Here is a 14412-nt window from a genome sequence, read left to right as displayed (position 1 = left end):
TTACATTTCTCAAGTGAAGTTATGCAGTTTGTGAACAATTGGGTAAACCCCAGTGCTTTTGTCCAATTTTACAAATCAACAGGATATAAATACAATAGCATTACCAAAAACAATCATATACAGAAAGAGACCAATTATAAAAACCATTTATATAAATATTTTTAAGGTCACTGTACAAAAGTTGCAACCACACCTGTGCAGGTAAAACATAAATTCTCCATTTTCATGGAGTGACAAGTGCGAATAAAAGTTGATTAAGAACTTCTTCAGAGTAGTGTATTTCTTGTAAGGTGCCAAAACCTAGGCCAGTAGACTTTTATTTCAGCTGGATTAAGTTATTTCACCCAATGTCATACTACCACTCATGCCAAAAGTTTGAAGTTGTTTGCACATAGTGCAAAGGGATGTTTTTGCTATCCATTTCCTCATTCATTGCCATTGCAACTCCATTACAAAATGGTATACTGAAGTGAAATAGATCAAATGAACCTTTTACACATTAATCTATTGTAAGTTTCCTAAATGAACCCTCCATTCCAAATATTTCCCCATGCCCTTTTGGCTGTCCTGGTCGTTTTGATTCATCTGCTTTTGCTGTCTTTTCCAAAACTTGAAGGAATTCTGCATTCTCCCCTACCTTCTTTCTGATTTCACCTGAAATTAAGCCTTTTTGTAAATTCATATTACAAAATTAAAAATGGAATATCATTAACCATATAATCAACCATATAGTTAAAGTTGGTAGGAGAGGTAACCTTGATCTACAGAGCAAAGGAGAGGGAATATCACTGCATAAGTGTTTGAGTTCAGATGAGCAAAATAGAAAGACATCATTATGCAGGAGAGTAAGAGCAGCTATTATGGAAATTGTGCCCCTATCTGCCCCTGTATGAGTACTAGATAAATATCCTTTGCAATTATCCATTGGCTCCTTTATTCTTGAGCATTCATGTACATCACCCCGTACAAGGGTATTCTAATTTCTACTTTTGCACTGAAATAGTGTGGTTTTGTGAGTGTTGCTGATGCCAAATCTCTGGGGGCTTAGGGAATTGGAGAAGTTGATATCTCTCTTATAAAGGGTATGCTTACAGAAAAATCATGCGACCAAGAGTTTCATTATTGCCAGGTTTAACATGTAACCTGATGTCTTTTCATGATATAAAGAAAAATGGTTTAGATTATGTGATAAGTAATGGTTCCTTGAGTGTCCTATGCCAATGTTACCATAAAGGTAGCCATTTTTAAGGTGGTAGATATGATGCAAAGAAGAAAAAATTTAAAATAAAGGAGAAGCAGTAATGGCAATAGACAGCAGTTTTGGATCAAAGGGAGGCAATTCATTATTGTGGCACAAAAGTTTTAGGAATGGGCAAATGAATGCATTTTACAATTACATAAGAATATCTTGCCCTTATGCATCATTGAAGGATGATGTGTATTCAGATCAGCTTTGATATTTTAAGGATGGGATAGCAGACTAAGTCCAGTATGTCTGGAGGTTGAAGGAAAGTCTTTGTGGCTTACATCAGACAGCTAAGAACAGGCAAGAGTACTTAAAACTCTGGCATAAAAGTTGGCCCTGGTGGTGGTAGGATAATGTTCTTGCCTGGCAACCCAGAAGGTGCAGGTTCAATTCCCACCTAGGTAGGTCTTCCTCCACCCAGGGCTTGTGTGCATGTAATTTTCTTCAATTTAATATCTATGTGTAAGGTGGAAGAAGGGGCCATAAAGTCTCAATCTCTCCCAATTAATTTGTCAAATAAAATAAATAAATAAAACTAAAGAAGAATAATAAATAAAGAAAACATAAAGAATGTGGTTGGCACCAATTTGCCCATTGGTGCCAACCACATTCTCCATCTGTGTGTTTATTTCAATAATGGTATCAATTGAATCTTAACTGTTTTTGAGGATGCATAATATGATTGGGGGGAGAGAGGAAAAATTGGCGAATTTAAAGAACACCATTCCAAGTCTTGGAAACAAAAAAAACATTGGACCTATTAGTGATGCTTTGTCAATGAATATTTAAAGAGTTTCAGAGGGAGGTATCAAGATGGATCAGACGTCCTACATTGTGCAGATCCTAGAGAATTTGATATGAACCAAGCCAAGTCTATATTCACCCTTCAAAGTTTATTTTAAAAGAAAAAGTACACAAGATATTAAAGGGTCCTTAGAAGCTACAAAAAAGTTCACAACGATTCCAACTGGTAAAAATGAAAGCAGTAGCTACATCAATGACTGATGCAGAACACATTACTATTGACAGTAAGGGTACCATTTAACTTGAAAAGAAAAAAGGAACCTCAATGAGTCAAAGAATATAGACATTTGGTGTCCATTTTTTTTAAGGATAAAGGAGAACACTTTAAGATTGACCAAAAATATGCACCATCCGTGCATACATTTTGGGCATAGGCCTTTTGCAGATTATTACAAATATTGTGCCACTGTTGTTAGTTTGGCATACTGAAAGACTGACTAAAAACATTTGAGGAAGTACTGAACTGTTTTGCTGCAATACTTAACAAGGGGAGGGTTTAGAAATATGCTATAAGTATATCAGTGCTATGTATTTTTTATAATTTATATTTCTTTGCTTTTATTTTGCATTTTTGTCCATTTATTTTTTGGTGAACAACAGATTAGTTGTTATGTAAAGTGATTATTTCAGAGACTATTTTAAAATTTCAATTATTGCCTCCCTCCCCTCCTTGGGCATACTACTACAGTTCAAACCTTTGACTAGGCATGCATTTGGTTTCTATAAGCATGCTCCGAACCAGGCTTGAACCTTGCTCACTTGGAAATATCCTTCTCATCAGTTCCCCATCCTAACACTTGTGCTATGTCATTCTTCCTTCCCTTTCTCCTACTCTCACCCACCCATCTTGTCTATCAATAGTGCTGTTAGTCTTGTCCCTTTCAATGTAAATGGAAGCTCTGGCGCTCATATATCCAAAACAAACCATCACTGCCTTTGTTTTTGCATTTTTTCCAAAGTAATGCAAGTAGCCCTTTTCTTTTACTTATTTATTTATTTGGCATTGGTGCGAAAACAGCGCAATTTGGCATCGGACTATAAACAATGATATCAATGGACACAATTACAATTTCCCAAGCCTTAGGTGGAGGGAAACCCACCATGGTTGGAATCGAACCCATAGGCTTTGAGTTGGCAGAAAAGGACGTTACCCTGCTGCTGGTTCAACTCACCATGAAGTATCTCAACAGATTTAGAATTTCCACCTAAGTCTTTTGGTAAGATCTCCTGAGCAACATATTCATGAAGAGTTTCCATGTGTCCAGGTTTATGGAATTGTATCTGGAAAATATTCAATGTGCATAATATTAATTAAAATAATAATGAATTAAATTAGATGACAACTATTTTTCAGTGCATCTAATTGGTGCCTACATTGCCATCTCAATTGTTTTTATATTGCAATAAAACTTCTCAACCCATTCCTTCATTTCATACCAATCCGAATCTACAACAGCTTTTAATATGATATCAGTTCCTCCAGTCTCTACCTTGATTCCCCAAATTTTCTTCAAATTTGTCCACTCTAAGATGATTATTTCTAATCAAACAAATGAATTCTGGTATTACCCATCTCTATATAAAGTTTCTACTTTTATATTTAAGGGTCTTTCTTCTTTTTAGCGGTTACTCAGCATTCTCCCCATCTAAACATCTTTGCAAATGTCATTGCAATCCTCATATTCAAAGCCTCGATCCCTAATCATGAAGCATATTTCTACTCTCCATGTTTTCCCTAAGCTTTCAATATTTTCTTCTTCCTGGTGGTGACCATTCTGAGTCCTTGGCTATCATTTCTTATTCACTCTTCAAACATGGACTTACCACTGGAAAGCTCATCTGTGAAATCATTGTGCCACATTCTTTTATGCCCATTAATGGTCTAATATTTTGATATGTTTGCGTTCTGACTCGGTTAATTTAATGTCTAAGGATATTTAATTTCCCATTCCTCCTTAAAACCAGGGATATAAGGGGTGGTGGATATCCACCAAGTGGTGGTGGATACTTACTGTGCTGATTGACCTGTCATTTTGGTGGGCACTGAGCCATAAAATAAGTCTAGTTTGATAAATTATACAATGAATGCCTGTAAGTATAAATACATTTTTTGCTGCATTAATCAGGCTTTTTAGGGTCCCTCAAATCTACATAGGGGATCTATGACCATTTATTGCTGCATAATCCCGCACTGATTTCCGCATAGCTATTTGCCCTACTTACCAAATTTCTTTTGAAAATTCCTTGAAACTTCTGGAACTTAGCCTACAGTCCCCTTAGTCTTTATTTTTGACCGATGTCCTTAATTTGCTAAGAACAACTGAATCTAACCAAACAAATTCTCCTGTTCAAGTAACTTCCTCATGAATAAGTGTATAAAATATATTCCTAACATTCATTATTCTTGATGTAATTCAAATAAATATTCTTCCTCAGTTTCCTCTAACTCTTTATTATTTCCAAATGGATCTTCCCTGCTCTCTATCACAAATTACCTTCTAACATGAATTACTTCTGCTATTATTTACAACCCAAACTCATATTGCTGGACCCAAACTGATCTCAATTCTATTTCAAATACACATCTTAAAATTAGCTGCTGACTTGATATTCTCTTCATAAAGTTCTCCAAAGGTATTTATTTTCTTCTTCATCTTCTGAAATTTCCATTTTATTCTGAAATCGGCCTTTCCACCACAGAAGTTTGGTTTTGCTTTATGATCCACAATTATTTTTTTAAAAGATTCTTCCAAAAACTTGGTAAAAATACATCAAGGACATTACTTCATGATTCAATGTATACATAATAGGCTAGGACTATCACAGCGTTTTTGAGAGGTTTATTATCAGCAATGATGAAAAAGCTGAATCACTCACCATATCCATTATTTCACCCTTGAGGAAAGGCTTAAGCATGGCATATATTTTGTCCACTATTGGTTGAGCATTTATCACATGGATTTGTTTTAGCCGAATGGGCATGGCTTCCTGGTAATATGCAAGGAAAAAATTTCATCAAAAGAAGGTATAGGAAACACACCAACAAGTAAAAATTCCAGGTAATCATAACAGAGCTAATGGCATCCTTTATAAAGTAATACATGGGCATAATTAATTACTATATACTCATGCCTTTCAGTAACATAGTGCGTATTACAGTTAAATTCAATTCTGCACTTTAATTGAATTGCTATTAGTATTGCAAGGAATTGAATAATGATATTTCTATCATTGAAGGCCAATGGGTTTATCAGAATCTCTGGATGATGATGAATATTTATTCAGCGTCAATTTACTAACTGTCAGAGAATTTAATGATCACTGGACAGCTTTATCCTAATTGAAAACGTAAAAGATTTATGCAGTTTATACCATCAAAACCAGCCAAATACGGCATACAAATTTGGTGGATTTGTGATGCCAAAAATGTATTCCCTAGGCAAGAAAATATTTATGCAGCAAAAAAACTAACAATAAAATAAAAATCAAGCAGAAAGTGTAGTTAGAGAACTTGCAGTTCCATTCCACAAAATTGGCAGAAATATAGACATGGACAATTTTTTTACTACTCTACCTCTTTCTAAATTCGTAATTTTGTGGAAACCAACAAATTTTGGTAATTTGCAGATAAATAAGCCATACATTCCAAAAGTAATGGTCCCACACCAGTCAAGAGAGCCATATTCTGCATACTATTCTGCATATTACTGCATTTGGGATTCACAAAAAAGTAATGCTCTGCTAATATGTGCCAAAGAAAAACAAAGCAGTTATCTATCTATCATTAACAATACGTGTAGACATGGCTGTTCACGACAATGCTAAAAAGAAGCTACATAAAATAAATAATAAATAACATATTATAATAAATATAAAGCAGGTGCTGATACTATAGAACAGGTGATTACAAGGTACATGCCACAATATCACTCATTTAGATGTCCACAAATCATGTCCTTCAATAGGCTCAATATTAACAGTCTGGCTTCATACATTATTTATTATGACAATAATTTGCCAAGGAAAACCAACCAGCAAAGTAAATGTATGCAACAGCTGTGCAAAGAGCTTGCAAGACAAGAAATTGGGAACAGATTTCAAAATTAAGTAAGTGACATGCCATTACAACAATAAAATTGCAATAGAAAGTGTGATCAGGCAAAAGATCATATCTCTAGAGGTTTCAAGTCATGGAAATTTTGTGGATGCATCTGGTAGGATCAAAATAACTGGTCACTATTACATTTGTCCAAACCAAACAATCAGAAAAAGAAGGAAAACGAGGAAAAGTTTCAGCCAATGTGCACATCCGGTTTGCGATTACACAGCGTAAATTTCTTAAATGTCAACAGTGTATTCATGAACAAATGCTTACTAATAATAATTTATTGTGTATGTAATTGTTGAGCATTGACCCCCACTTATCTCAATCAATAATAAATCAACAAAAACAATTATGACACACAAATGTATTCTTTGAATGGTGAGTACTCAGTTGTGGCTGGAACATAGCAATCTTTCAAAGCTTCAAATTTTGAGGAAAAAAAATATTAAAAATTTGTTCCAAGCATTTTCTGGCTCAAAAGAGATAAAATAAAGATGATTTGGATGTTCAGAGTGGAATGTTAATTTTTCAATTAGTTTCCAACAAAAATCTACCATAATGGGAACCCGTTCATGAACGCATAGGTTTATGTAACACCATCACTCAAAAGACCACCCCACTGGGGTCAGGTGCCTTGGTAGCCACCTCACCAAGGAATAGATGCTGTGCCAACTACCTTTCATCTGGCTCCTAACCTTCAACCTATCTGGCATATAGAGGTGAGTTTTCTCTTCTCCATCAGAGTAAGAAACTCTGTTTTTGTGTCATTTGTTATTATGTGCCTATGACAGGCACTTTTATTGAAGCCAGCATTATCAATTTGGACTTTCCAGAACCAAATTCAGAGAAATGCAACAGAAAGAATACTGCAACCGGTTTCGACATAGTTTACCATAATATAACTATATCGAAATCAGTTGCAGTAAATTAATATTTGTGTGATATAGCAGTGTTTTTATTTCCTTTTCATTATGAAGGAGTTCCACAAGGTTACATCATCCACCATTGCATGCAAATTCAGTCACTTTGAATGATATGAGATATGCAATTGCCCTTCACATTTTTACCTCTCCTCAACTTATTTCTCTCTCATTTTATGCCTTTTTTTTTAAGGTAATCTACCGGTTAAGGTAAGGTTAGGTTTTTGGATGGACACAACTACCAAACAAATATTTTATTACTCCAACAGAACACAAAATCCATCATCCTACTCTATATCAGGTCCCTCTTCATCTCTGAGTACTTTCTTCCTCCCTTCATCCCGTCCAACATCCTTATCCTATTCCTTCCCTTTCCTCTTTTGCCCAACATTCTACCCTCTATCACAGTCTTCAACATCCCACTGCCGGTCAACACCCCCTTCATCCACTTTTCCTGCCTCCTTAGGATTGCTCCCAACAAACCCCTCTCTTCGCCCACCATACCAAGTACTTCCTCATTTGTTTTCTTCTCTGTCCATTTCACCTTCTCCATTCTTCTCCACACCCACATTTCAAAAGCCTCCAATCTACGTCTATCCTCCTGCTTCAATGACCACGTTTCCGCACCGTACAGAGCTACGCTCCATATCAAAGTTTTTACGAGTCTTTTTTGACATCCTTACTCAAAGTCCCTGTCATCAACTCCCTCCTCCTTGTGAAAGCCTCTTTCCTAGCGCAATTCTTCTCCTTACGTCCCTACTACTTTGACCGTGTTGGTCCAAAACACTACCGAGATACGTAAACTGTTCTACCTGCTCTAGTTTTTGCCCTCCTATTTTAATGTTAAGCTTAGCCTTTTTCTTTCTAGAAAATCGCATAACCTTTGTTTTATTAATATTGATTCTCATCCCATACCTGTCGCACTGAATTTCCAATTCACTCAGCATGTTTGCAGCCCCTTGGCTGACTGACAAACTAAAGCTTGGTCATCAGCAAAGCTAACTGCTTTTATGAATTCCCCGCCCACCTTCATTCCTACCTCCAGTTCTTCCCATGCCTCTTTAATCATTTCCTCTGCATACAGGTTGAACAGCAACGGTGATAATGGGCAACCCTGCTTTACACCCCTTCCTAACACTGCCCATCCGGACTCCCCGTTCCCCACTCGCACCTGAGCAGTCTGAGACATGTACAGGTTGCGGATTAGCCTCCTTTCCCTCCAATCTATTCCTATTTTCTGCAATATACTCATTAGTTTTTCCCAATTCACTCTACCAAACGCTTTTTCGAAATCTACGAAACAGGCAAATACCTCCTGGTTGTGTTCTATATTCCTCTTGATTAATAATCTCATTACTGCAATGGCATCATGCGTACCTCTCCCCTTCCTAAACCCAAACTAATCATCCCCTAAGTAATCATTTGCCCTACTCTCTATCCTTTTGTTTATGATCCTGAGAACAACTTTAGCTGCGTGGGATATGAAACTAATTGTTCTATAGTCCTCACATGACGAAGTAAGGTTAATACAAAAGAACTGAACAAATATGCATGCATCATAATGGTTATGATAGTATAGAGCAACATTTTTCACAGGAGCAACAGCAACACAAAGGTAAATTAGTTACTGATGGATTTTATCGACCTTTTTGAGCATTAAAATGAACATTTGAACAAATTCATTACATTAATAACGCTTCTTATAAGATTACATAATTAATTAGACAATAGGATTAATTTTAAGGGTTTTGACTTCCTACTAAACTCTTGTTTACGTAAAGGTTATGGGCAAAATTTAATAGAGCTTCCTCAGCTCTGCTAATAACTTACCTGAACATAAACTAGGAACTTCTTAACCAATGGGATATTTATCTTTGGTATATGTGCAAGTGTCAATCCTTTGGCATCTAAAACCAAAACATATCCCGGGAGTTTACTTTCTACCGTGAGATTTACATCTGTTATCATTAGGAATGCCTTTAAAGAATTATCAAAGTCATACAACTGTGGATCATAGTTTGCCAGGCTGGCAAAGTATACACGATATCCTCCTTTTGGTGTGGCTTCCGGAACTCTAACAAAGTTTCTGAAAATAAAAATCATAGGAATGTTGATTTTCTCTCAATGAAAAATAATAACAAGAGTAAAAAGTGGCAGAGTAAGAATATTGTTCTGTTTTTTAATAAGAAGTAAGTAGGACTGATATTTTAGTAGCGTTAAGTAGTACATATTTCCCAAAATTCAATTACTTGTATGGCACCATTACAACCTTTTGCATATTTTTTGAGCCTAGTATTTTATGCACTGAATGGTTGAGGCCTTAACTTTGTAGAATTCCATTTTTAACTTAGGAAAAATAATATCTTTGCTTTCTACAAAATTAACTTCAATCGTCGACCAGTTTCGTTACACTGTAACATCATCAGGACTAGTCCTGATGATGTTACAGTGTAACGATACTGGTCGACGATTTAAGTTTATTTCGTAGAAAGCAAAGATATTATTTTTCCTAAGTTAAGTCCTAGTATTTTATTTCAATCCAAAAAAGTTTCATTTGAATACATTTATGCAAATAGATAAATGAAACGCAGTGAAACCTCTCATCATAGAAACATCTTTTAGTAAGACAGCCCACTTCATGGCTTTAGTTGGTAGGGAATGGAAATATTTTCATAAAGCTAATGTATTAGGTGAAACTTTAGACCTAGTGTAGTGGACAAGATTAAGTTTGATAAGATATCCATTAAAGCTACAAGTATGAATGAATCAAAACTATAGCAGTCAACCCAAACATTGATAATTAAAGGTGAAAATAGTGTTCACTCTTATCTTAAGTCATATGAAATAATCAAATTTAGGGTAACAAAACCAGTCCCTTTCCCAATGCCACTTGCATTTCCCCAAGATATTCTGGAAGCTAGGAAATCAGCCCTCTCTCAGTAATTCAGTGCATAAAGAGTAATAGTTTCCATTGCTCTAGCTCCTTCATTTCTTACTATCTAGGCGTCCTCCTTTCTCCATCCTCTATTCATAAGATTATATCATGCCTTCCATAATTCTTTGGTCCTTCTTTTCTTCTGTCCTACAATTTCCAACCTCTCCACTCTTTTCCAAATATGCTCTTTGCTCTTCCACTCCATATTTCCAAACCTTTTGAGCCTTCTTGCTGGTAGTTTAATATCAATATTGACCGCCATGACTGTACCTTGGATAAAATCATACCTTATCTTGTGCCTCATTGTTTCCCCACACATCCACCTCATCACCCTCATCTCAGCAATTCATCCTCATCCTTCTCCCAAGGCTCATAAAGACCTTCCACCAAATAGCATTACAGTTCTCTCCAAGCACCTGTATAACTTTCCTTTCATCTATCAGTCCACCTTCCTGTTGCACCGTACCCAGTTAGCTTTCTGTTTTTGCTCCTCTAATCCTCACCCCCTTCTCTCCCGATGGTTTTCGCCATTCCTCCAACTTCTGTTCCTCTGTTGCTCAAGACTCTTTATAGAGAGCTAAGTCATTTGCAAACAGGGTACTCCATAGTGATCTGCTCCTTGCCTTCCTTACAAGCATGTTCATAGCTAGATTGAGTTGGTATGGGCTGAGACCCGATCCCTTAAATAGCTGAACTTAGTGGATAATTCTTTTACCCTTGAAAAAGTGGTCAACATTTTTATTCCTGAGTAATATGAGGACACCAGGAGACTACATATTTTTCTTACTTAATGCCTGCTTCCTCATGCCCTTCTTTCACTTAGTGCTCAAAGCTAAAAAACTGAAATTCAGGCATATATATTGGTCTTTGCAGATTAATCCTACTAAGAGCTTTCAATGTGCTTTTTAGCTTACAACTACAAGTTATCAATAAAAAACCAACTACAGTCTTCAACCTAAAGGTCTGCTTGAGAGGTGAAGATAGAGTTCACTCAGCAATGAGCCCGACGGCATGTGAAATTCACACATCAGGGTAGGAGGGCCAGTTCCTTTCCCTGTGCTAGCTACAGTTTCCCAAGAATATCTGTTCCTCAAAAAATCATACAGCTTGGGTTAAACTGAGGGTACCTGAAGCATGTCCAGGAATTGAACCCACTATTCTTCATATAAATCTCAAAATAAAACTTTCCAACTATTAGTCACCTAAAATTTCTTATAGGTACCACACTTTAGGAGACTTAAACTGTAAAGCAAGAAAATGTACTTAACTCTTTCTCACTGAATCTTAACTTACACTGTATCAAAAACCTTTTGAATCTCTGGCTTCATAGGATTATAACCTGAAAACAATTCAGGAACTGCAGCTCGAATGGTGTAATACTGATCAATGGTTTTTTTTGTCCTCTCAAGACTGTTATAGCAAGCATGGAGAAATGTTGACAGCTGCTCATCTGTGAAAATTAATTAAAACAACAATTCAATACCCAATTCATGCTCAAATCATTACAAGAAATATCAACATGGTAGACGTATATCTGTTATTGTTCTCTTTAGGCTGGATTAGGCATATTTTTCAAAATCTGGTGACCTTAGCAGGCTTGTGTGCCTCCACAAATTATTTTACCATGCTCAAATCACCTGTCTTTTTTAGCTGATTTTCTTCCTCAGTAAAGTGGTGCTTAAATAATCTTGCACAAATACAGATAGCATATTAGAGAGAGCCCCTGGTTTTCTCCACTAAACTACTTTCACACAACCTCTCACAAAGCCTTCAGACATCCACCCTTTCTCTCTTGAGACTTCATGAACCCCAAGAGGAGACATCATTTGACAGTTTTCCTCTTAAAATATTATACATGGTGGTAGGTCCCTTCCATCAGTTGTGATACTTAGCATACAATTTTTTTATTTCCATTGTCTGTGCTTTCGACTGAAACTGATCTTCTTGTCCACCACTCTTTCACAGATGGAGAACTGGGCCTGCCAAAACAGATTAGTGTTAGGACTGTCTAGAAGTACTCAGAGAAGAGGGATTCATACATGGCTGGCATTTGTGAGAGGAGGGAGAGATGGATGTTTAAATCAGGGTGAGAAAGAGTGGGGATTGATGACAGAGGAGATGGAAGGATGGTGGGGAAAGAATATAAATGGAGAAAAAGGAGGCAGTTGCTATGGTCTTTGGGTGAGGCTATATCACTATGGTCACTGAATAAAAGTTGTTCTATTTCTTTTGCTTCTCTTAAAAAAACTAAGTTCTCTTTCCACTTATACTGCATATCCCACATATGTGGTCAGCATAATCAGTTTCACCGCATGGGGACTGTTACCACTGTCATGGATGAATGATAATATGCTGACAACTAAGCATATTATTTTCATACAATAGTGGTAGTTTCTGCATACTATTCTGCAAAAACCTTAACCTCTTCATCATCTGCAGTAACTAGCCAGCTCTTGAGTGGTAATTTGCCCTCAAAATTTTCATTTCACATGCAATCTTACTAGCTTCTGTGGTGTTCTTATGAAATTTGAAAGCTTAACTGAGACTTTGTTTTTTCCCACAAATATGATGACATGTACTTCAAGTTCCAAGTGAGAGGTATAATTGAGCCCTGAAACACTAAGCAAGATTTTAAGGTTTTGAGAGATCAAGGGAGCTGTGTTCGTTTAAGTTGAACACCTTTTCTATCTATGTTGTGTTTTTCAGCCATTGAATGGTGTCCATTGGCACAATCATATTCTGCTAAGGCAATTTTAGCGGTTGCACTGTAGTTTCTACACTGTGGGGTCTTTATTTGCTGTATTGTATCCCTCTTCTTCCTAAAATATTCATTTTTATTACTGTAAATGTCTCTAAATTACAGCACATGACTAAGAAATAAATTTATCTTTCCTAACTATCACATAGCGTGGAGCAGTTTAGCAGGTTGAAATAAACGACACAAGGTTCACTCAATCCAGAAAGAATATTAAGTTTCTGATGCCATTTATTTGATTTCAGCTGATTTTCAGCTGATTAAAGCTATAATTATGATCTGTCCATAAACATTGTAAAAAATGTTATCGACATTGTAGCATAATTGTACCTCTACGATTCTTACTTTGTTTCCTCAGGCAAGGCAATAGTGTAAAAGGTAACAAAATAATTCGACAAATTATAAACATGTGGATTTGGAATATTCTGACTATGTCAATGAAAGGGAACTCATCCTGATTTACACCAATACACGGTACCCTGCAAGTAACTGCTACTGCTGTATGGTACACCACAGTAAACACGCTAAAGCCAGATTTGATTAGTGAGGTTAGAGCTCATTAACACTAATTGCAAGCACAATGTCATGTGAAATTCATGCATTGGGGAAGGGGATCATTTTCATTGCCTGTGCCACTTATGATTTCCTATAAAGATGGGGTACCCGAAAAATCACACAGAATGAGTGGAGTGAGTCCCAGAGGCATCTTTGAGAATTAATCTTGGGCCCTTTAGTCAAAGGCCCAATGAACTACCATACCCCCAAGTTATAAATATTTATTTTGAATTTGATATACGTAATGAGATAGAATGCATGACCACAAGAGGTTTGAAGGTTAGCATTGAAATATTGGAGGAATTCTTATTCCATGAAGATTGTCTTACTAGAATCGCTATAACTCAACAAGACCAATAATATTGGCATAAATCATGTGATTCTTTCCTCATTTGAGCTTTCATTCCTGAATAGCTCTCTGCAATATGGGGAAAAAATGAGCTTCTCAATTTTTCCCAAGCAGCAAAGCTTCAATTTCTCTCAGCAACTGATAAACTTCATTTTGATAATGAATTTAAGCCTCATGCTAGTAAGCTCCTCAAAACTAAAATTGCTCTTGAGGCAAGGAATCAACAACATATATACTAGAGACAGGTGTCCTTCTTTTAATCAAATGAAATTGTCTTCAGCACTGAATTCCAGAAGTTTTAATCCAGCACACCACTCAGAATAAATGAAATGGTTCTCCTCACTTGTGATCGGAGGGAGATGAGGTTGCTTTGGCAGCCATTCTCTCAGGTGGCGTATGTCATCATCATGGGTTGTCATCTTTTGTGCATTTCCATTGGAGATAGAAGCTTGGACTTCAACAGACATGGTTGGTGGTTAATAAAGTTCAAACAGGGGGTCCTGTAAGTACAAAGTAGATGAAATAAAGTGAAGTGTGGCTTAATAGTTGGGTGCTGCTCTGTAGGAAAAGTAAGAATATTCAAGTTTCACAATTCAAATAAAAACCCTCTCCTCAACAAGTAAACCAAATGAATTTCCTCAAAGCTGATCTTCAATTGGCAACAAAAACAATTAAAGCTTCACGCTTTATAAAATTCAAAGTATAACTATACTTGGATGACCCTGGGCAATAGTAATATAGTC

General features: G+C 36.4%; 1 protein-coding gene across 1 annotated transcript; it reads right to left on the bottom strand.

The window, feature by feature from the left end:
* Window positions 1-9: 9 nt before the first annotated feature.
* On the bottom strand, window positions 10-14164 carry LOC139698555 (alpha-tocopherol transfer protein-like). Its single transcript, XM_071597393.1, has 6 exons — window positions 14013-14164; window positions 11304-11460; window positions 8906-9161; window positions 4928-5038; window positions 3223-3331; window positions 10-654 (listed from the first exon to the last, which is right to left on the bottom strand). The coding sequence occupies exons 1-6, from the start codon at window positions 14134-14136 to the stop codon at window positions 500-502; spliced, it is 912 nt and encodes a 303-aa protein (XP_071453494.1). The 5' UTR covers window positions 14137-14164; the 3' UTR covers window positions 10-499.
* Between the last annotated feature and the right edge of the window lie 248 nt (window positions 14165-14412).

The sequence above is a fragment of the Hetaerina americana genome, unplaced genomic scaffold (assembly GCF_022747635.1).
Source record: "Hetaerina americana unplaced genomic scaffold, ioHetAmer1.1.p SCAF_883, whole genome shotgun sequence".
NCBI lineage: Eukaryota > Metazoa > Arthropoda > Insecta > Odonata > Calopterygidae > Hetaerina > Hetaerina americana.
Note: the sequence above shows the minus strand (reverse complement) of the source record. Positions and strands in the feature narration are given on the sequence as shown.